The sequence below is a fragment of the Rosa rugosa genome, chromosome 4, assembly GCF_958449725.1.
Source record: "Rosa rugosa chromosome 4, drRosRugo1.1, whole genome shotgun sequence".
Taxonomy (NCBI): domain Eukaryota; kingdom Viridiplantae; phylum Streptophyta; class Magnoliopsida; order Rosales; family Rosaceae; genus Rosa; species Rosa rugosa.
The window spans coordinates 43,183,174-43,202,579 of NC_084823.1; the positions used below are offsets into that span (position 1 = coordinate 43,183,174).

The following is a 19,406-nucleotide window of genomic DNA, read 5'->3' on the forward strand; positions in this document are numbered from 1 at the left end:
ACCAGGAATGAAGCATTCCTGTGAATCCTGTGGAGAGGATATCAATAATTTCAGGCTGGCTGAAATTATGATTGGTGACATAACTATTGGCTGCCATGGACATGTGATGTAATTTGTTTAATATTTCTTGTTCTGATAAATTATCAATATTCCATTCGTACGTTTTATCGGAAGAGACTGAAAACTGATTACTGGGATAATTAGTGGGTTGAATGTCTAATGGTAAAGGGCGTTCTGTCCAATTTTTAAAATGCCGTTTCTTTGGGTGAACTATCCTATGTAATTGGAGTTCTTGAAATGTTTGATTTATCTAAGAAATGGTATCAGAATCATTATCAGAGGAGGAGTCTGAGGAGGATTCGTGGGTATGGATGACTGCAATTCTACTGGGTTCAGCTTTGAGTTCTTTGAGCATTTGTTCAATTTTTTGTGCAGTGGAGATGGGCTTGAGATTAGGTTTATTTATTTCACTAAAGTGGATTAAAGGTGTTTCTGATCGTGGTTGGGGTATAACGCTTACTTTTGAAAAGATGTTATCTACTTTTGTTTCTATTTTGTCTAATTGGCTTCCTATAGTGACTAGGCTTTGATTTGTGTAATTATTTTGTTCAATTGTTTTTTTACTTTCTGGATTATCTCCAGAAACTTTAAAAGGTGATGCAGTTATGAGTGTTTGTAGGTGATCAATGACTATAGTTTCAACAGGGGGATGACTGGAAGAAATAACTGAGTTAGTGGGTGTTTTCCATTTTGCTTTTGTGAGGGTTTTAATATTTTTTTGGCTTTGTTGATCAATGAAATCAAGGAAAAATATTTCAGATTGGGTCTCAAGCATAAAAGCTTGCCAATTTTTAAATAATTGTTTTCGTTGTTCGACTAAGGGGTATTGTTTTCTATAAAGGTTTCTTCTATGAATATTTTCTTCAGATTCAAGATCTTTATCTAATTTGGGATAATCAATTTTAAAAGGTCTACTGAGTGTACTTAATTGAGGATTTATGGGAGGGACGACTTCAAAATCAGTAGCTGTGGGAGATGTTTGTTCCTCATCTAAGGCAGGTTGAGTTTCTGCATAACTGGGGTAACTGACTTGTGAGGCAGTCCGAATGTTTTTAATTTTTAGTTTTTGTAATTCTTCCTCTAATTCTTTTATTCTAATATTTTTTATTTCTTTATCTAATTCACAGTCTTGTCTAGACATAGTTTCAGCAGATGTGGATCCTGCAAAAGAATGCCTTGGAGCTGTGAAAGAATGTCTTGACGATTGACCTAATTCTGAATGTCTTGAAGATTGACCTAATTCTTGAATCCTAAGATTTTGACTTATTCTAGGGTTATGGAAGTTGATTCGTACTGTACCATCATTATATTGTTGGATACAGTTTAAGTCAGATAAATTATGTTGTATGTTGATGGGTTGATTTTCACTAGTAAGAGACCATTCAGAAGGTAGATGAACATCTGACCATCTGATTGTGTGTGGAACTCTAATATTAGCATTTTCTTGACTACTTTGAATTAAAAGAGTTTGATCTTTTGGGCTTTTATTGATGGCTTGAAAATTCATGTTTGTACCAGTGACTTTATAGTGGATTCTATAAATTAAGGCTAATGGTTGGGTTCCTTCTAGGACATTGTAACCTGAAGTTTTAATATTTAAGGTTAAGGATTTTAAGATGTGAGGATCACTAAGACTAATTGTAAAATCTGGGTAACAATCGAAATGGATTGGACCGTTAAATAGGCTGGACTCAATTATACCTAAGGTACTATCATTAAAGTCGGTGAATCTTGCATCTCTGAGGCATAGGAGTATAGAGGCATTTAGACCCTTTCGGGTTAATGGCTTAACACCGATTTGGACTAAACCTATATGTAAGAAATTGTGACCATCTTTTTTGTGTTTTTTAATTGACTCAAGGCTAAATAATTGACAAGTTTCATGTTGTTTACTAAGGGCATAGACTTGTTCTACCGTTTTAATATGATGTTCACTTTTGAATGAAGAAAGAGACCATTTTTTCTTATAAATTTCGTTACTAGGGACTCTGGGTATATTCCAATCATTCATGTCTATATTATCATTTGACTGATATTCAATTTGTTCTTCATTAACTATGTCAGGGATCCTATTTAGGGAGGATCTGGACGAACTGGAGGTAACTGAGTTGGATCTAAATAGTCTACTCATTAGGAGAAGTGATTAGAAAGGCTGGGACAAAAAGTTAAGTTTGGAAGACTAAAGTACCTTAAAATTCTACCTTAAACTAGGCATCTCTCTTCTCCGCTCATGCCGCATCCGCTCATGCCTCACCCGGGACTCATTGTTTGGACCTGGACTTACTGTTTGGTTGGAGAAAGGTATAGGCTAAAGGTGGAAAAGAAAAGATAAAATAGGGATTCACAAACTTAAGAATTGGAACCAGACAGATAATCACTTAGCATAAAAGTAGAATAAATGATATCAACTCAAATACCTCACCTAGGCGGTAATCCGCCACCTGGGGTTTGAGGACTTTTCTATAGATACGACTCAAATACCACACCTAGGCGGTAGTCCGCCACCTGGGGTTTGAGAAGTTTTAACTAATCAAATATACTCAACACTTACGGCTCTATATATATATATATAATATTTTGCGGGCTTTTACGGGCCGGGCCTATGGACCGGGCCGGGTTTTGCGGGCTAAGGCGGGCTTTTTGACGGGCCGGGCCGGGGCAAAAGCCCTGCGGGCCGGCGGGCCTCCATCGGCCCACTTGATCCGCGGGCTTTTTGATGAGGCCTAATTAGTTCTTGACTACTTTGGGCCCGAAAGCCACGAGACAGCACGTGGCACTCAGCCATTGCAAGCAAAATCACACCAGGTCCCACCTCCACGTGGAATCCCTTCCACACTCGCAAACACAGAACAAATTTCCCTCCACATATTCCCTTATCTTCCTCTCTTAGCTTTCCCTCCAAAAAAAAAAAAAAAAAATTCAGAGATAACCCAAAACCTTGGCCTCCATTTATTTACCCACTCAGGCTCAATCTGTAAATTAGCCTTTTGAAACTGTTTCATCCATGGCCAGCAAATTAGCCTTCACCCTAGTAGCAGCTCCTACTACTCGTAATTCCTACAATCCTTCTATTCAGAGACCCTTTGTTTCAGTTTCGTCTTCCTCTACTAGGGTGCAGTCGTTTCAGTTCAGCGGGCGGCAGCTCTGCGTACGACGTCGTTTGCTGCAGGTGTTTCCCTCTAAGGCTGCCGCTGACCAACAGCAAGGTACGTACGTTAGGGTCATAATATTTTTTTTATCTATCTAATTAAACGTACATCAAATCGATCCGATACCCTGGTAATTCATTATATTTGATCAGTTCATGTTTTCGTGCATGGAATTGGAAATTGAAATTAAGCATCTTTTACTAGAATTTAGATACTAGAGTCATTTCATGATCGATATGAATTTGAACACTAATTAATTTGCTTATCATCGATCATTAAGTAAAAAGGTTGCTTTTGGTTAGCGCGCAGAAACTGTGTTGAAAGTTTGATTTTCTCTATTGCATTGATGAGAGCAGATTACTAGGACCATATATGAATCCATGATACATAGTATGAAGAATCTGCTTTACAAAATCACTACACGACCAATGTACGTAGACAAGTATGTACAAAAGACAACCGCCGGCTTACTCATGATCCGATCTTTAATTTATATAACTCATGGCTGGGGCTGATATGCGGATACATCATAGATGGGCTAGTGGCATTGTAGGTTCAAACCTTATAAAAAAAAAAAAAATCTGGATTAATGAGAAAGGCTGCGTGTTTGATCATGTGGTTTTTCAAATGTATTTATTATTTGAGTTTCTCTCAATCATGTATTCTTTTCAGGAAATGAGGACGTTGTTGATACTAAGATCCTGCCATATTGTAGCATAGACAAGAAAGGGAAGAAGTCATTGGGAGAACTTGAACAAGACTTTCTTCAAGCTCTACAAGTAATTTTACACTGCATTTCATTTTCTATGTTTACTATATTTTGCATCGCACATATAATGATCTTATGGACGAAGTAATAACAGCATATGAACATCTGAATATAAACCTAGGTTACAATTTTCAACTTTCGGATGGATTAACAACTTATGTAGGCAAAAACTGCCATCGTTGCGTTACCTTGTTCAGTTGTTCTACAATTACTAATTTTTCTTTTGATATGGATGTAGTGTGATAGCAAATGAATCTGTATTTGAGACACTGACTTCTGTTTTTTTTTTTTTTTTTTCCCCTCCTAAAGTCATTTTATTATGATGGAAAAGCTATTATGTCAAATGAGGAATTTGATAATCTCAAGGAAGAGCTAATGTGGGAAGGCAGCAGTGTTGTCATGCTAAGTACATACTACTTCTTTTCTTAATCGACTTGGGACCTCAATATGTGAGGATTCATAGTGGTAATTATAAGATTTAATTTCTCTTGTTTGATTCTGCAACGCAGGTTCTGATGAACAAAAGTTTCTGGAAGCTTCAATGGCCTACGTCTCTGGGAAACCAATTTTGAGCGACCAAGAGTATGATGATTTGAAGATAAGACTAAAGGTTTGTTTGTGTCTATTTTTTTTTTTCCTGGGTAAAGTTCTTGCCATCTATCTTTTTATATGACTGATCTTAATTTCTTTTCCAGTCACAAGGGAGTGATATTGTCGTCCTGGGTCCCAGATGCAGTCTCCGTACTAGAAAGGTACGAAGTGCTCACTTTTGTTACTCTTTATTCATAATATCCATGTACCGACTCCTGTGTAATCTTATGTTTGTGGGAGGAAGTACGTGTTTTCATAATTGATGTTTTTTCTGCTACACTTAAAGAACATGAATACATTATACTGGCATCACAAGGATTGACCTCTATAAGAAGATATAGTTTTACATTTTTTTGTATTCACTTCTTTGATCGTACAAGTATCAATCACACCATACACTACTTCAGTACCAAATCTTAAGATTGTAAACTTCTTTCTTCATTTTCTTGATCTCCAAACTTAGTTGGTAGTGTTAACTTACCATGGAATGAGTTGTTCAAAGACTTAAAGTCTACGTGTCTTTTGGATTGTCCAGCATTAGCTTTTTGTGAGGTTCCTTGGTTGCAGAATAAGGGATCTAGCAGAATTTTCTGCCTGTACTAATTAACTTTCTTTCAACAGGTTTACAGTGACCTGAGTGTTGACTATTTGAAGATGCTCCTGCTGAATGTCCCAGCAACCATTGTTGCCTTAGGAGCGTAAGTCATATGATTATATCATCAAGTGTAGGCTTAAAATTCCCAAGCTGATGACGCGAGAGAAATTCTAAAATCCCATAGATAGATATCATTAAATCTTCTGACTCCAAAGTTAACTCCTTGACCACTTCCTTTTCTGTAAAGTTTTCTCAAATTTTCAGAGAAGTCTATCTTAGAGTTTGTAGTTGATATAGAAGTTGTAGCTACTAAAATAATCGACCTCTAGAGCCATTAGCCTAGTATAACTATCTAGCCTAACTCTGGGGCTATATATGCAACTCAACATATAGTTTCTTGAGAATAATGAATTCTTCTGGTATGTACACATCCCTCCTTGGAGTGAAGGGGTATTTTATTGTTATGCTCTATTTTCCACAGCATTGTGGTTCCTGTTATCCTTTTGTCATCTCATTTTCAATTATTCGAAAAAAAACTCCCTCGTAAACTTTGTATAAACTACGATCTAATATTTACCTTTTGATTTATTGGTCATACTGATGAAATTCTGCCTTTCTTAGTTTTGGAGTTACATTTCTTATTCTTTTAATAGAGCTTTGTCCTCTTTTGACTGTTGTAAACACTCGGTTACTTAATTTTCCTTCTTCTCTGACTCCGCTAGGTTTTTCTTCTTGGATGATCTGACTGGTTTCGAAATTACATATCTTTTGGAGGTATGTAGTCACCATGCGTTATACCTTGTTCTAATTACCAAATATCTAGGCCTACGAAAAGTCATGATGCAGGACACAGGACACAGGACACAGGACACAAAGTTTTTTTCCACATCATACTACTAGTTGTTATCCACCGATTTTATGCTGTCTTAACAAAACTCTCATAATACTTTGACTCACAGCTCCCAGAACCGTTCAGCTTCATTTTCACATGGTTTGCTGCCGTGCCAGTCATAGTTTATCTAGCTACACAACTCACCAAACTTATTGTGAAGGATGTCTTGATCTTAAAGGTAGAGTTCTGTTTTGTTATATGTCAATTCTCAAGGTGTACGGTAAGACCTACCTGATGCAATATCAACTGACAATATTTATTGTCCAGGGCCCTTGTCCAAACTGTGGTACAGAGAATCAGTCATTCTTTGGGTCGATACTATCAATTTCGAATGGTGGTTCTACCAACAACCTTAAGTGCTCAAAGTAAGTGCCAAGTTAATAATTGATATTCTATCCTTCACTTTTCAGTTCCATGTTCTTGTGCCATTTCCTTACAATTTAGCTCTTATAACTGTTATGATTATACCTTATTGCAGCTGTGGAACTCCGTTGGTATATGATAAGACTACGCGCTTGATTACCTTGCCAGAAGGAAGCAATGCTTAGATTATAACTAAAACTTGGGAGTGTGTAATGATGCCCCAACTCAATTATGTAGCATTAAGTAATTCATAATCAGCACTTGTATCGTGCTAGTGTTTTCTTGTGCTGAAGAATAAACTCGACAGTTGCTTTGGTAAAAGATCCAGAAGTTGATTGTGAATACCTTGACAGTTGATTGTGAATATGAATACACAGGAAGAGAGTATCATGACCGGATAGTTCAGCTTTATGATTAAGCATTCCATAATTCCAAAGTTTGACAACATTGGTTGATCCAATTCTGAGATGAGCTTCAGCGCCTGTGTACACATCAACTCTTTGTAGGTAGAAAACAGGTACACCAGATTAAGAATACTGGCTGGTTAGTGACTGATTAGGAAACTTATACTCAACCATACTTGGATGTAATTCCAATGGTGGAGAGAATTATTATTAAATTGAGTTGTTTTGTTTTTCACCTTTGGATTTAGATCTTAGGGTGATTGAGCATAAGTTAGTAACTGACCAAGTGAACACAACTGCTGGTAAACAAGCTATGTACAAATACTTGACTTTATCTATAAAAAAAAAAAAAAGGACTAAATTCAGTTTGCCCCATCAAACTGTAGGGCAAACATCAGTTTGGTCTCTGACCTTTTTTGTTAATCATGATAGTCCTCTCACTTCTATTTTCCATCACAAGCCTCCAAAATTCAAAAATGACTCGAAATGTGACGTCATTAACTGAGCTGGACCAGACAGCAGGGCCCCATTCGTCAGATTTAATCACCCCTAAAAGGGCATAACGGACATTTCACAATATTTTCCCTCCAAAATTTAATTTACATAATCTAATCCCTTTTTAACCACAAAAAGGGTTCCAAAATGAGGTCCAAACCTCTAAATAAACCTACTTAACAACAAATAATGAACATGACCAAAAAAGTACCAAAACTTGAACCAACACATGAACAAGACCAGAGAATTACCAAAACATGAACAAGACCAGAAAATGACTATAAAACTACCAAAACATGAAGAAGACTAGAAAATTACCAAAACCTGAAACTGAGCATAAAATGGAGTGCATAAATTACCAGAAATTGTTGTAGCAACCAAATAGATGCATCAAAGTGTTTTACATCCAAACCAACAAAAAATACAGCTTGGATCCTTTGTTGCACAAAATCATAGGTCTAATAATCTAAACAAAATATTAGACCTAGCAACCTTCTGGCATAGCACAAGGCTGCACAAAAAATTGCAACATGCATCTCTAAATCATAACCTAACCTTGGTTGCTAACCCATACAGCTCCTGCTCTATTTTCCACCATTGTTTGCATTTTCCCGGATCCTTGCAGATGACCTTGATGAAGCCTGTGAAGAAGAAGCTGGTCTTCCCTTGCTTGAAGGAGCTTTTGGAGGTCTGCCCTTGCTTGAAGCAGCTGTAGTTGTTGATGCTTTTGATGCCCTTGCTGCTGCCTTCTTTTCATCCCTCTTTTTCTACAATAATGAGATGAAAAATAACTTAGAAAACCAATCAATAATCAAATGACTAGTTGCATCAGTTTACCTTCTGTTGTTCAGCTCTTCTCTTTGTCGATTCTCTAAGCTCATTTTTGGTCTTTGGCTGCTTTTTGCTACCCTTGGCCTGCAACAAGTAATGTGGTCAGTGGCCACAGCTATATCATTTGCAAGTTCTACTAATAACCAGAAGTGTGAAAATACCTGAGTTTGAGTTTGAGTTGATGATGCTTCTCCTGTGTTCAATTTCCTCTTCTTAGCTGCTTTTTCCTTGGGTATACCATGATAAAGTAATCTGGGGTTCACATCTAAAATCAATTGGCAATGGATGGAGTGACTCAAACCCTTATAAACCCACTAGCAAGGTCTCATTTTTCCCATGTGGGATGTATATATTCTCAACAGGAAGATTCCTATGACACGTCTTCACATTGTGACCCAGTATGCCACAATTGCCACACTTCAAACTCTTTTGAACCCTGCCAAGCTTTGGACCCTCAGACTCCTTTTCAGATGCATCTTTAATCCTTTTGGTTCTTGGCCTACCAGGCTTCCTATTGTACTGAGATGGGAGGATTTGGGGTTCACCACTAGGGATCCATAAGTCCATTCCATTAACTGGCTTTACTGTGTTAGAGTAAACAATCATGTAGGTCTTGGTGAGGTAGCAAGAATCCACATAGTCTTCTGGTGTTTGTCTCATGAAGTTGATAGCAGCTATGGCATGCTTGCATGGTTTGCCTATGAGGTCCCATGTCCTAAATGCACATGTCCTCCTGGTCAGGTCAACCACATGCTTAGATCCTCCAAAGCTTTCTACCTTAATCTGAGGGCTGCCAGAGGCATATGGTATGCAATCTGTTGCAGATTTAATCTTGTTCTTCTCTAGGAGTTCTCTAGGCTTGGGACAGATAGGGTCCACAACTTTGCTCATCTTGTCTCTTCTCATTGCAATCCTCTTCATCATTTTGACCCTAATATCTTCAAAGCATGAAATCACAGGCTTGCTTCTAGCAGGTAAAATGAAAGCATTGAAACTTTCACACAAATTATTAAGAAGAATATCACATTTCAGGGTGGTGCCAAAGTGAGCTCTAGACCAATTCTTTGGGGGCCTCAAAGGATCTACAAAATGAAATTCAACCCAAATTAACCTTAGGATGCCATCTTCATAACACAAGTACTAATACAGTAGGGTTAGAGTATTGAAATACCTGTTAACCAGTCATAAGCTTTGGGGTCCATTTGCTTCATCAAAACCAGCTCTTTGGTGTAGTAGGCCATGGTTGCTGCTTTAGCAATTGCCCAAACCTGATCCTTGAAAACTTTCCCAGGAAACAGCTTATTGAAATTGGTCCACAAGTGTCTAACACAGAACTTATGTTCTGCAAGAGGCACCATAGCCTCACATGCAGGTAGCAGTCCCTTCTGTTTGTCTGATATGAAAGTCCAACCATTGCCATCTCCTGTAATCTCCAAATCTTTCACCAATAACCTCAAAAACCAATCACATGAATCCTTACTCTCCATCTCAACCACAACATAAGCTACCACCCAGGTTGTGTTGTTTGGATCCAATCCCTCTGCTGATAATAGCTGCCCACCATAAGCACTCTTCAAGTGGTAACCATCTAGCCCCAAAATGGGCCTGCATCCATCTCTGAACCCCATCTTTAGGACTCCTAAACAAACGTACATTCTCTTAAAAACAGGGAGCTGACCAGGGTTGTTGAAATCATATTTGATATCAACAGTGGTGTTTGAATCCACCCTTTTCAGCTCCTGTGCATAATCCTGTACTCGAGCATATTGCTCCTTCATGTTCTTCTCAAGCAGACTCAATGCAGCCTTCTTGGTTCTATAAGCTTGTTGAAAAGAGACTCTGGCCCTCACACCAGCTGCCATTGGCTGTGCAAGAGACTCTGTGGCAACAAACAAGTACAAAAATAATCACATTGCAAACTATATTAAACAAAGGACAATTCAAAAGAAAGAAAGAGCTGCAGAGATTATACCTGTTGAAATACCAAGATTAAGCTTGATTTGCTCAGCAAACTTCTGTGTAAGGTATGGTGTTTGTACCATACTATTATCAAGAATCCTTGGACAATTGTGTTCTCCATTATAAGTCTTTATCATCAGGGTGTCCTTATGCTGCATCTTTGATGCAAACAGCTCAAAGGGACAGTTTGGTGCCTTGCAAATGGCTCTAATCCTCAGCCTATCATTTTTCAGAAAAACAGTTTCCCAACCATTTTGAATGGCCCTCTCTCTTATGGCAGCTCTGAGTACCTTTGCTGTGGCAAACTTCATCCCTTTGCAGAAGTGTGGATCCCTCATATCAACCTTAGGATTAAACTAAGGGAATCTATCGTTACCTCCATCATCATCAGAGTTATACTCTGGCCCTAGCCTTTCCTCATCTGAATCCTCTACCCCAAACATCTGCTCATTGTCTTCTACATCATCAAAACTTTCCTCATTAGTCTCCTGACCTTTACCTGCTACAGAAGGGCCCTCCCCTGGATTAGACACAACCTCAGATTTTGTTAACCAGTCAAAGAGAAAATCATCATCCACTCCATACCCTGCATACACATCATCATCTTTTGCAGGGTTGTAATCATCATCATTTAAATCATCATCATCAGAAGCTTCAACATAATTTTCTTCACCCCCATCTGCTACCTCATCTTCAAGCTCTTCTTGAAACCACCCATCATCTTCACTCTCATCTTCTTCAACTAGTTCCTCCATCTGCATTTTCTTCTTCCCCTTATCACTAGGGTCAACAATTGGAGCCCTACTAGCTTGAGTTGGAACTTCATCTTGAGCCTCATTGATCTTCACACCAGGTAGAGCAGGTATAGCCTTCTTTCTCTTTGCACACAGTTTATACCTCCTTGATGGTGTTGTCACTGGTTTTACCACCTCAGCATGCCTTTTAGGTGAATCATGAATCTCCTTAATCTTCACCCCTGATTTTGGCTTCCTTGGTGAGTCAGGGAGCTCCTCTATTATAACCCCAGATGATCCAGCTTGACTGCATCCCCAATTAGGTATCTGATCCTCATACATGAACAAATCCTCCAAATCTTCATAACCCGGGACAAGCTCTAAGTGGTCAAGGTACAGAATAACCAGTCTGATTTCTGGCACCATGCAACACATTCTGATGACATCTGAGTCATTGTTCAGCTTAGACATGGCATCTTCCTCACTGCCAATAGAGTACCAGTAATCAATCCTTGTTCCCACATACTCAGACTTGATCCCTCACACCATGCCATCCACCTCAGTCAATGACATTTTGTCCTTGTCCACATTATCATAGTAGCTGACAGTTCCACCAATGTACTTGCTATCCTCATGCTCTATGTAGCCACCATGGTATACCTTGATTGTAAAATAATCAGGGTGTACTGCAACACAAGAATACAAAATCAGTGAGCACAATATCCTAGCCAAACAAAGCAACACATGACAACAAATGTAAGGCTGCTGACAGCAGGGTTCCAACATAATACAACAATAAGCCCTAAACAATAAATAGGGTAGCTGAAAAAGGCAGCTTAAACAAATGGTTAACCCTTATCCACCAACCCATTTCACAACGTTTCCAACCACTAAAACAGTAAGACCCTAAACAAAATTGAATTCTCCAGTAGGGCCACAAAGTACACTGCCTCAATACCACTTGTAATCACTCGCATTTTGTTAAATCCCCTATTTGAGCTACCCAACAACAAGCACATGCACCATTCATTATTCAATTTCAACCAGAAACAGACAAACCCTAGAAAATTAAAAATTAAAAACATAACCCTAAATCTCGAAACCCCCAATCTGAAGCTTCTAAACCCTATCTCTAATAACCCACAACTACAACCCTAAATCCATAATACTTGTAAAACCCACACAAATAAATTCATTGAAATTGAAAACCCTAACTCACCGTAATTGGGGATTTCGTCGCCTCCAGCTTCGATTCGAGGTATCCATTCATCTATCGGGTCCCCGGCTATGTCGCCAACACGTCGTGTCTATAATACAGTAATCTCTTGATCTGGGTTTCGAGTTCTGTATAGAGAGGATCGTGATGAGAGAGAGAGAGAGAGAGAGAGAGAGAGAGAGAGAGAGAGAGAGAGAGAGAGAGAGAGAGAGAGAGAGAGAGAGAGAGAGAGAGAGAGAGTTTAGTGTTTCATTACAGGTCTTAACTCGTGTAATAGATCCGTAATTAAGTCAAAACCGTCACAAGGGGTTTTTAGGACATTTTGACCAAATTAAAGGGACAAAACAGAAACGTGGGCCAATGACGTCACATTTCGAGCCATTTTTGAATTTTGGAGGCTTGTGATGGAAAATAGAAGCCCATCATGATTAAAAAAATAAAGATCAGGGACCAAACTGATGTTCGCCCCAAATTTTGAAGGGGCAAACTGAATTTAGTCCAAAAAAAAATTTACGAATACTCGACCAGAGTAATAAAATGCTCTTTCATCTGGTAAAAAGAAACATTAAGATCGGAGCACGTCTTCTGGAGTGTTTAACATCATTCCTACATTACATACAGACCAGGTTCAAATGGCAGTTGAGTAAGGAGCAAATCGAGTAATTTTAGTTATTGATACATGCCCATGAAAATCAGCATCAACTCAAATGGGCCAAAACATGACGGGCTACTTCTGACTCGATCTATCTGAGATGTTGCGACTGAACCAATCAGAACTAATGCAGTGAAAACCATCTTCCTCTATAGGACTGCCACATCCAAATAATCTCCAATCTACATAATCAAAATGAGAAGATGTCAGGCCCCCACAAAAGATAAATGATGAGCTGCAAAAGTTATAAACTAGAGCATTAAAATAAGACATAACATTTACCTGGAACTTGAGCTCATTCAAGGACTTGCTGTCATCTAGACGTCTCCCCATGTTTCCATAAGCATGTGTTATCCCCGCCTTTAAGAAGAGAAGAAATACACATGTTTTAACAAATCACAATTTAAATATGTGCACAGGTACTTGTATGGTATTTCCACAATTATGTAAAGAACTAAAGATCATAACCGATGGTTGAATTGCATTTGTACCTAAGGTAAATGTTACCACCTATATGCTAAAATGTAACAATGTCATACTAGCCCCCAGACTAGACTACAACCATATGTAAGGCAAACAAATTTCAAAGATATCTGATACTAACAATTGCATGTCAAGAAGCATTGCAAAGGCAGAGAATTATAACAACATAGACAAATCACATCTTGTTCTTACTAGCACAGACGACTTTTACTCTGATCAACAAAAGTTTTAGTTAAAGCAATAAAGAGGACTCACTATCCCGTAGAGTGGAGCAAAGCAAGGTTTCCTTGGGACTCTATCTCATTGACTCATCTTGCTTACTTTTTTGGAAAATCAAAAGTCTATAATAACACATGCAAGTACCTGTTTCAAGACAAAACGACCACCCTTGTCAGGGTATACAAAAGCAAATGACAGTTTTGCATTTCTTCTCCTAGCCGCTGGGGCAATCTCCTTGACCTGACAAACAATTATAGTCATCTCCTGAACAAGTAATAAGCTATTTCACCAGAATATGGGAAAGAGGATAGAATGACATGAGGTCATGAAAGCAGACAACATACAAGATCAGTTAGTTCGCGTAGTGTGGCATCTTTCCATGTATAAATCTGAACCTCATCTTTGGGTTCTTTGCCTCTCACTGCAAAGTCCTCCTGATTGTGATGACCTCCAATCTGCAAAATATTTGTTAAAACAAATATGTCAAATTCTAATTCCGAATCTCATCACCCCACCCATGAGCAAGTCTGTTTCATCCTAACTTCCTCCATTTCTAACCCCACCCACTCCTTATCAGTCAAACTAAGTTGCCAATTTATCAAAAGTTGCTTAGTTCTACTCCAATGTGTTTCCATGTATCCTATTTTCTTATCAGTAACACAAAGGTTCCTAATTATACATATTTGTTCCAAATCAAAATGAGACTACTTTAATTATATTAGTAACCGAACGTGTATCGTTTCTCCTGCAACTATCTAAAGACAACTGTCCTCAGATGCTACTTAGAACCACCTACGAGGGCAAGAGAGAGCAAAAAGACTAATATACATGATCATCAGAACTTACGAGTCTCCACAACACAATTTGTAACATCAATGTATAATTCATTGTACCAAAGAGTCAAAACCCAAATGCTTTTCTAACGCTATCTTGTGTAACAAAATTAACAAAACCCAGTTCCAGACTTCCAGTTTAAGCAAAGATTGAATCTTTAACCAAAGAAGTTGCTCTCAAAACTACTACACTAATTTAACCAACCTAATTCAGCTCAGTTCAACCAAGCAAGATTTCAAAAACAAAAATAATTACAATTACTGAAGAAGAAAGACTTGGGGCATACCTTAGTGAAGACCCGAAGCAACAAAGGGCAAGTCTGCATTGCACGAATAATCAAAATTTAAATACGAAAATAAAAAAATGTGGAAACCCTAAATTAGAGAGGGGAAGAAAGGAGGGACCTTTTCACGGTCGACTGGTTCGAAGCGGCGGGGCGGCGGGGGAGGTGGGCCGCGGGACTGAGGAAGGGGAGGAGGGGGAGGGAGAGGTCGACCGGGTGGGCCACCTCGGGGACCAGGTCCTCCTCCTCCTCCGCCCATCTTTTCGTCTCTGCTTCTCCTCTCCATTCTTAAACCCTTGCTTTGCTTTGCTTTCTGAGCTCGCTCTCTTTGCGGGTTTATTAGAGGAAGGAAGGAGCGAAAGGGAAGAAGCCCAAGGACACGGGCCTTGCCCGGAGCCCATGAACATGCGTCTTATCCACTACCAAAGTCAAATAATTAGGGGTGTGAAATTTACACTCTCTATTTGATAATCCACACTCCATGTTACATTTTTTAGTATCTTAAACATCATATATTTTACAATCCACACTATAAAAAGACAAAAATTTAAGATGATAAAAAGGATACAATGGAGTGTATAATGGGGACTGTGAATTTCACTCCCCAATATTAATATTTTAGTGTGGTCGGGTACTACGTACAGCCAAAATAGACTTTAGAACGACTTTATCTTATCAATTTTTTAGTGATATTCAATATTGCTTTGAAATTTGTAGATTATAATTATCTATTCGGAAGTTGCTTTGACACCGTAAATCAAAAGTACTGATATTCAAGCCTTTTGGAGACTTGCACAATGAAGCTAAACACGTACTAAAATTACTTGAATGCCTTGTTTGGTTTGCGGAATGAAAGACTTGGAAAGGAAAACTTTATCCTTTCCTCTGTTTGGTATGCTCAAGGAAATAAACTACTTTCTTACGTGAAGGAAAAATATAGATAAAGTGGATCCTCCCACACCCATGAGATTTATTTTCTCTCAAACTTTTCATGGATTAATTGCACATTAATTAATTGCCTACTCTAAGAATCATTTTAAAGGTTAATTATTATTACCAACTTTATCCAAGAAACTTTTGAACATTAAATTTTTTATGTTTTGATAATAAGGATACTATTGGAAAATTGATATTACTTACTTTCCTTTTTATATACAAAAAAAATTGGAAAATGTATTTTACTTTTTTTTTTTTTTTTTTTTTGACTTTGTCAAGGCGAACCCAAAGGCTTCCTAGACCCAAGATAAACCTCATTCGGCGCATGTGAAATGCTCCAACTGTTCATTGCAGCACAGTGTCTGGTCACTTTGACAGCTTCGGGGTTCGAACCTAGGTTGGGGAGCACACCCAACTAGACAAGAACCATTAGGCTACTTGCAGTGGTTAAAATGTATTTTACTTTATTTTCAGTTTTCTATGTTTGGTTTGTGTATGAAGAGAAAAATAAAATATATTTTTCGAACACTTTCATGGTTTTCCCAAACATTAGTAGATAAACTAGCAGTGGAAAATTTATTTTTCCTATAAATAAACTAATTTCATTTCGGCGAATCAAATGGGTCCGAAGAGTGAAGTGTCTTTAATCACTACCCAATGCCTCTAGGACAAGATGGACCGAAATAGCTCCATCCACTTTGTTTAGATACTTGAGGTTTCTAGGTTTGGAAAGTCGGACTAAGGCTATGTTTGGGGGGGCTTTTTAGCTCCCCTGCTTATAAGCAGAAGACCCATAAGTGTTTGGTAAGCCAACTTCTCATCAGCTTCCTCCAGAAGCTGCTGTGGCTTCTGCCCAAAAGCAGAAGCTGCTGTGGCTTCTGCCCAAAAGCAGAAGCTGCCGAACCCCAGCTTTTAAAAGCCAGAAGCCCGAAAATCTACTGTAGCGGTGTTACTGTAGATTAATGAAAATTTCAAAATACCGGTAGATACCCTTCCAAGCTGAAACAATTTCAGCTGAACCATTAACCCTACGCATTTCCCAAATTGGTAACTGTTCCCCATCTCTCTCCCTCATCACACCCGCAGATCACATCCTCGCTGCTCCCTCACCGCCGCATCCTCGAAGCTCCCCGTCACCTTCGCATCGTCGCTGCTCCCCATCACAGACGTATCTCTCTCCCTCACATCGTCGCTGCTCCCCGTCACCGCTCTCCATCTCCGTCCGTCATCATAGACCGCAGCCCCGACGTCGATATACCCATCTCCACTCCTCCGACCTCAAAGGTACTCTCTTTTTTCCCTCTTCCTCTCTAAATTTGGCTTCTTTTTCTTGTTTTCTTGGCAGAAATTGATTGTGTCATTTTGCAGTGTGTATCGGACATGGCGAAGGCTTCCAAGGGCAACCATGATGAGTTTGAAGACGATGATGAAGAAAATCAAGCAGGTTTTTTTTTTTTTTTTGAGGTTTGAGGAATTTTTATGTGGGGATTTAGTGAAGGAATTAGATAATGAATTGGGAAGGGGAAATTGGCAGGGAAAGCAGAAGGGCAAGGTAGGGAAAGCAATACATCTTTTTAGTGAAGAAAAAGCACACTCTTCTCTTAGAAGCGTTATAGAATGCACATTTGGAGTTTGGAAAAAAAAGTGGAAGATTTTAAGGGACATGCAAGGTTATTCATTTGAAAAGCAAGTGAAGATTGTCATTGCTACCATGACACTTCATAATTATATACGGATGCATGCACATGGTGATAGACATTTTGTCCGCAGTGAAGCAAGAGAAGGTTATAGGTCAAGTGGTGAGATAGAAATGGATGATGATGTAGAAAAAGAATATCATGGTCACGGTGCACAAGAAATGAAAACAATAAGAAATAACATTACTCAAAGTTTGATGAATGCGCGTAATAACGTGAACATTTGATGCGAACCAGAAACAAATTGTTATTAATGTTACTAATATATTTGTATAAGTTATTTTTAAAATTGTCCAATATTAATCATATAGTCACCATGATTTATAAAAATTGAAAGTTAACAAAAATTAATAAGAACATAATAAAAATTAAAAATAATAACAAGAGGATTTGAACAACATTGTTTGGTATATAATCAAGGCAAAAAAATCTCCCATGTCCAATTTGGTCATTTCACAAATAAAAAGCACAAGCCAGTTTGATTTACCAAACACTTTCCCACTGCTTCTGCCACTGACAGCTCCTATAAAAAGCTAGTTTACTAAACACTCAGCAGCTTTGCTTTTCAGCCACTTATTCTCAGAAATAAGCAGAAGCCAGCTTTTTCTCAAAGAACAGCCCTACCAAACTGTAATAACCTCGTTAGAGGAATTGTACGAAACTCGTCGGAGGAATAATACGAACCTCGATAGAGGAATAATACCATCTCGTGAAAGAATCAAAGACAAACATTTCACCCTTCCTTTAGTTTTCTCACCCCTCCCTTTAGCTGTAACGGTCCTCCTCTTGTCGGAGAGCCATCATTCTGTTTCTTTTTTTTCGTTTCTCTATCGACCTCTCTCTCTCACTCTCTCTCGTCCGAAAGATACCGAAACAAAGCAAAAATTTCTCCAAGCTCTCTTTTCCTCCACAGGCCATCATTCAACGCCGGACAACCTCCAGTGGCATCATCTCAGCCTTGCGAAGCTACCTGCAGCGGTTTTGGGTCACGGCACAGTCGGAAACGGCGGCGAAGAGACCGGGTACGTCCAGCCCCGATTTCTTTCCAAGTGTGATAACTCGAGCTACAGATCACGAAACCTCCTCAAACTTCGTCCACAGCTTCGGTTCAACCATCTGAAACTCCCAGAAACACCCTTTCACGGCGGCGCTGTCTCTGGAGGCGGTTGGAGTTCAACCCCGACTTGAATCGAAACGGAGCAAGGGATCCAAAAATCTCGAGTTACAGGACTTCGTTTTGAGTGATTCTTGAACCAGTGAGCTCGCCTTGAAGTTCTGAACAACTCTCCAGAAGGGATCGAAGCGAGTAGTGGAAGTTTTTACGTCGGAACTCAAGCTCACCGGATTCTGGAATTTTTCCGGCTACCGAAACTTTCGATCAAGATATCTCGAGCTGTAGAGCTTCGTTTTGAGTGATTCTTGAACCAGTGCGTTCGTCTTTAAGTTCTGAACAAGTCTCCTGAAGGAATCGAAGCGAAAGGAGGACATTTTTACGTTGATCGGAGCTTCGCCGGTTTCTGCAAATTCTCACCGGTTTCTGGAAAAATTCCGGCCACCTCGACTGTTTTAGGTAGTTTCAACCACTTCCGGTCATTTTCAGCTTACATGGTAGTTATGAAAGTTGTTAAGCATGATGAGAGGAAGAAGAGCAGCCCGGCCCCGACACCATTGGTGGTGGTCGGCGGCGGCTCTGCCACTAACTCCGGCGGCCCTTTCCGGCCACCTCCGGGGATCAAAAATATGGTTTCTGTACATTTTCAGATTCTATATTTCAATACGATCATTTCGATATATTATACGCAATTTTTGGATATCGTATGATTAAGTTACGAATTTTTAAGTTTAGATCGATTTCGATCGTTAGATTTGTGATCTGTGAAGTTAGGACCGTCAGATGGACTTGTAGTTTTGATATGATGATCTTATGACTGTCCCAGTGGCTTTGTGTGGTCATGGGCGAAGATCCGACCGTTGGATCTTCCTATAAATGCAAAACAGTGATTAGGGAGGCGATTCGTGAGAATCCGTCCGTCGGATTTTCGTATAAATTTGTGAAGATGTTAGTAAGGACGATTCAGGAATATCCGACCGTTGGATCTTCGTGATGATTTTTTGAGGGTGATCCTAAAGGCGATCCGTGAGGATCCGACCGTTGGATCATCATTTAATTTCGATCCGACCGTTGGATTGTCGTTTGATTTTGTTTTTTGAGTTATTGGCTAAGTTAAGGTCATGTTTGATTAG

At 39.0% G+C, this 19,406-nt stretch overlaps 4 protein-coding genes and 1 long non-coding RNA gene across 5 annotated transcripts; 1 reads left to right on the forward strand and 4 right to left on the reverse strand.

The window, feature by feature from the left end:
- The first annotated feature begins 2,961 nt into the window (after positions 1–2,961).
- On the forward strand, positions 2,962–6,817 carry LOC133706841 (PGR5-like protein 1B, chloroplastic). Its single transcript, XM_062132398.1, has 10 exons — positions 2,962–3,266; positions 3,882–3,988; positions 4,288–4,384; positions 4,488–4,588; positions 4,674–4,730; positions 5,191–5,267; positions 5,887–5,938; positions 6,124–6,234; positions 6,324–6,421; positions 6,535–6,817. Exons 1-10 carry the CDS (start codon positions 3,065–3,067, stop codon positions 6,602–6,604), a joined length of 972 nt encoding a protein of 323 aa, XP_061988382.1. The 5' UTR covers positions 2,962–3,064; the 3' UTR covers positions 6,605–6,817.
- A 942-nt stretch (positions 6,818–7,759) lies between these two features.
- On the reverse strand, positions 7,760–8,477 carry LOC133742619 (uncharacterized). The gene is made up of 3 exons (XR_009862641.1): positions 8,311–8,477; positions 8,156–8,233; positions 7,760–8,085 (listed from the first exon to the last, which is right to left on the reverse strand). It is a non-coding gene; the product is annotated as an uncharacterized LOC133742619 (long non-coding RNA).
- Positions 8,478–8,504: 27 nt separating this feature from the next.
- On the reverse strand, positions 8,505–9,390 carry LOC133744861 (uncharacterized). The gene is made up of 3 exons (XM_062172891.1): positions 9,321–9,390; positions 8,585–9,231; positions 8,505–8,519 (listed from the first exon to the last, which is right to left on the reverse strand). Exons 1-3 carry the CDS (start codon positions 9,388–9,390, stop codon positions 8,505–8,507), a joined length of 732 nt encoding a protein of 243 aa, XP_062028875.1.
- A 10-nt stretch (positions 9,391–9,400) lies between these two features.
- LOC133744862 (uncharacterized) lies at positions 9,401–10,446 on the reverse strand. Its single transcript, XM_062172892.1, has 3 exons — positions 10,122–10,446; positions 9,516–10,028; positions 9,401–9,417 (listed from the first exon to the last, which is right to left on the reverse strand). Exons 1-3 carry the CDS (start codon positions 10,444–10,446, stop codon positions 9,401–9,403), a joined length of 855 nt encoding a protein of 284 aa, XP_062028876.1.
- A 2,142-nt stretch (positions 10,447–12,588) lies between these two features.
- On the reverse strand, positions 12,589–14,844 carry LOC133745223 (histone deacetylase complex subunit SAP18-like). The gene is made up of 6 exons (XM_062173256.1): positions 14,651–14,844; positions 14,533–14,565; positions 13,757–13,867; positions 13,557–13,652; positions 12,993–13,070; positions 12,589–12,892 (listed from the first exon to the last, which is right to left on the reverse strand). The coding sequence occupies exons 1-6, from the start codon at positions 14,813–14,815 to the stop codon at positions 12,860–12,862; spliced, it is 516 nt and encodes a 171-aa protein (XP_062029240.1). The 5' UTR covers positions 14,816–14,844; the 3' UTR covers positions 12,589–12,859.
- Positions 14,845–19,406: the final 4,562 nt, after the last annotated feature.

Bases quoted from the DNA above. Each gene is read 5' to 3' on its own strand.
- LOC133706841 (XM_062132398.1), top strand. From the start codon at position 3,065: ATGGCCAGCAAATTAGCCTTCACCCTAGTAGCAGCTCCTACTACTCGT. The intron at 3,267-3,881 runs GTACGTACGTTA...TATTCTTTTCAG, and splicing joins TGCCGCTGACCAACAGCAAG to GAAATGAGGACGTTGTTGAT. The intron at 3,989-4,287 runs GTAATTTTACAC...CCCCTCCTAAAG, and splicing joins ACTTTCTTCAAGCTCTACAA to TCATTTTATTATGATGGAAA.
- LOC133744861 (XM_062172891.1), bottom strand. From the start codon at position 9,390: ATGGCCTACTACACCAAAGAGCTGGTTTTGATGAAGCAAATGGACCCC. The intron at 9,232-9,320 runs GTATTTCAATAC...TTCATTTTGTAG, and splicing joins AGCTTATGACTGGTTAACAG to ATCCTTTGAGGCCCCCAAAG.
- LOC133744862 (XM_062172892.1), bottom strand. From the start codon at position 10,446: ATGAGGGATCCACACTTCTGCAAAGGGATGAAGTTTGCCACAGCAAAG. The intron at 10,029-10,121 runs GTATAATCTCTG...TTGTTGCCACAG, and splicing joins TAATCTTGGTATTTCAACAG to AGTCTCTTGCACAGCCAATG.
- LOC133745223 (XM_062173256.1), bottom strand. From the start codon at position 14,815: ATGGAGAGGAGAAGCAGAGACGAAAAGATGGGCGGAGGAGGAGGAGGA. The intron at 14,566-14,650 runs GTCCCTCCTTTC...CGTGCAATGCAG, and splicing joins AACCAGTCGACCGTGAAAAG to ACTTGCCCTTTGTTGCTTCG. The intron at 13,071-13,556 runs GTACTTGCATGT...CTCTTCTTAAAG, and splicing joins GTCGTTTTGTCTTGAAACAG to GCGGGGATAACACATGCTTA.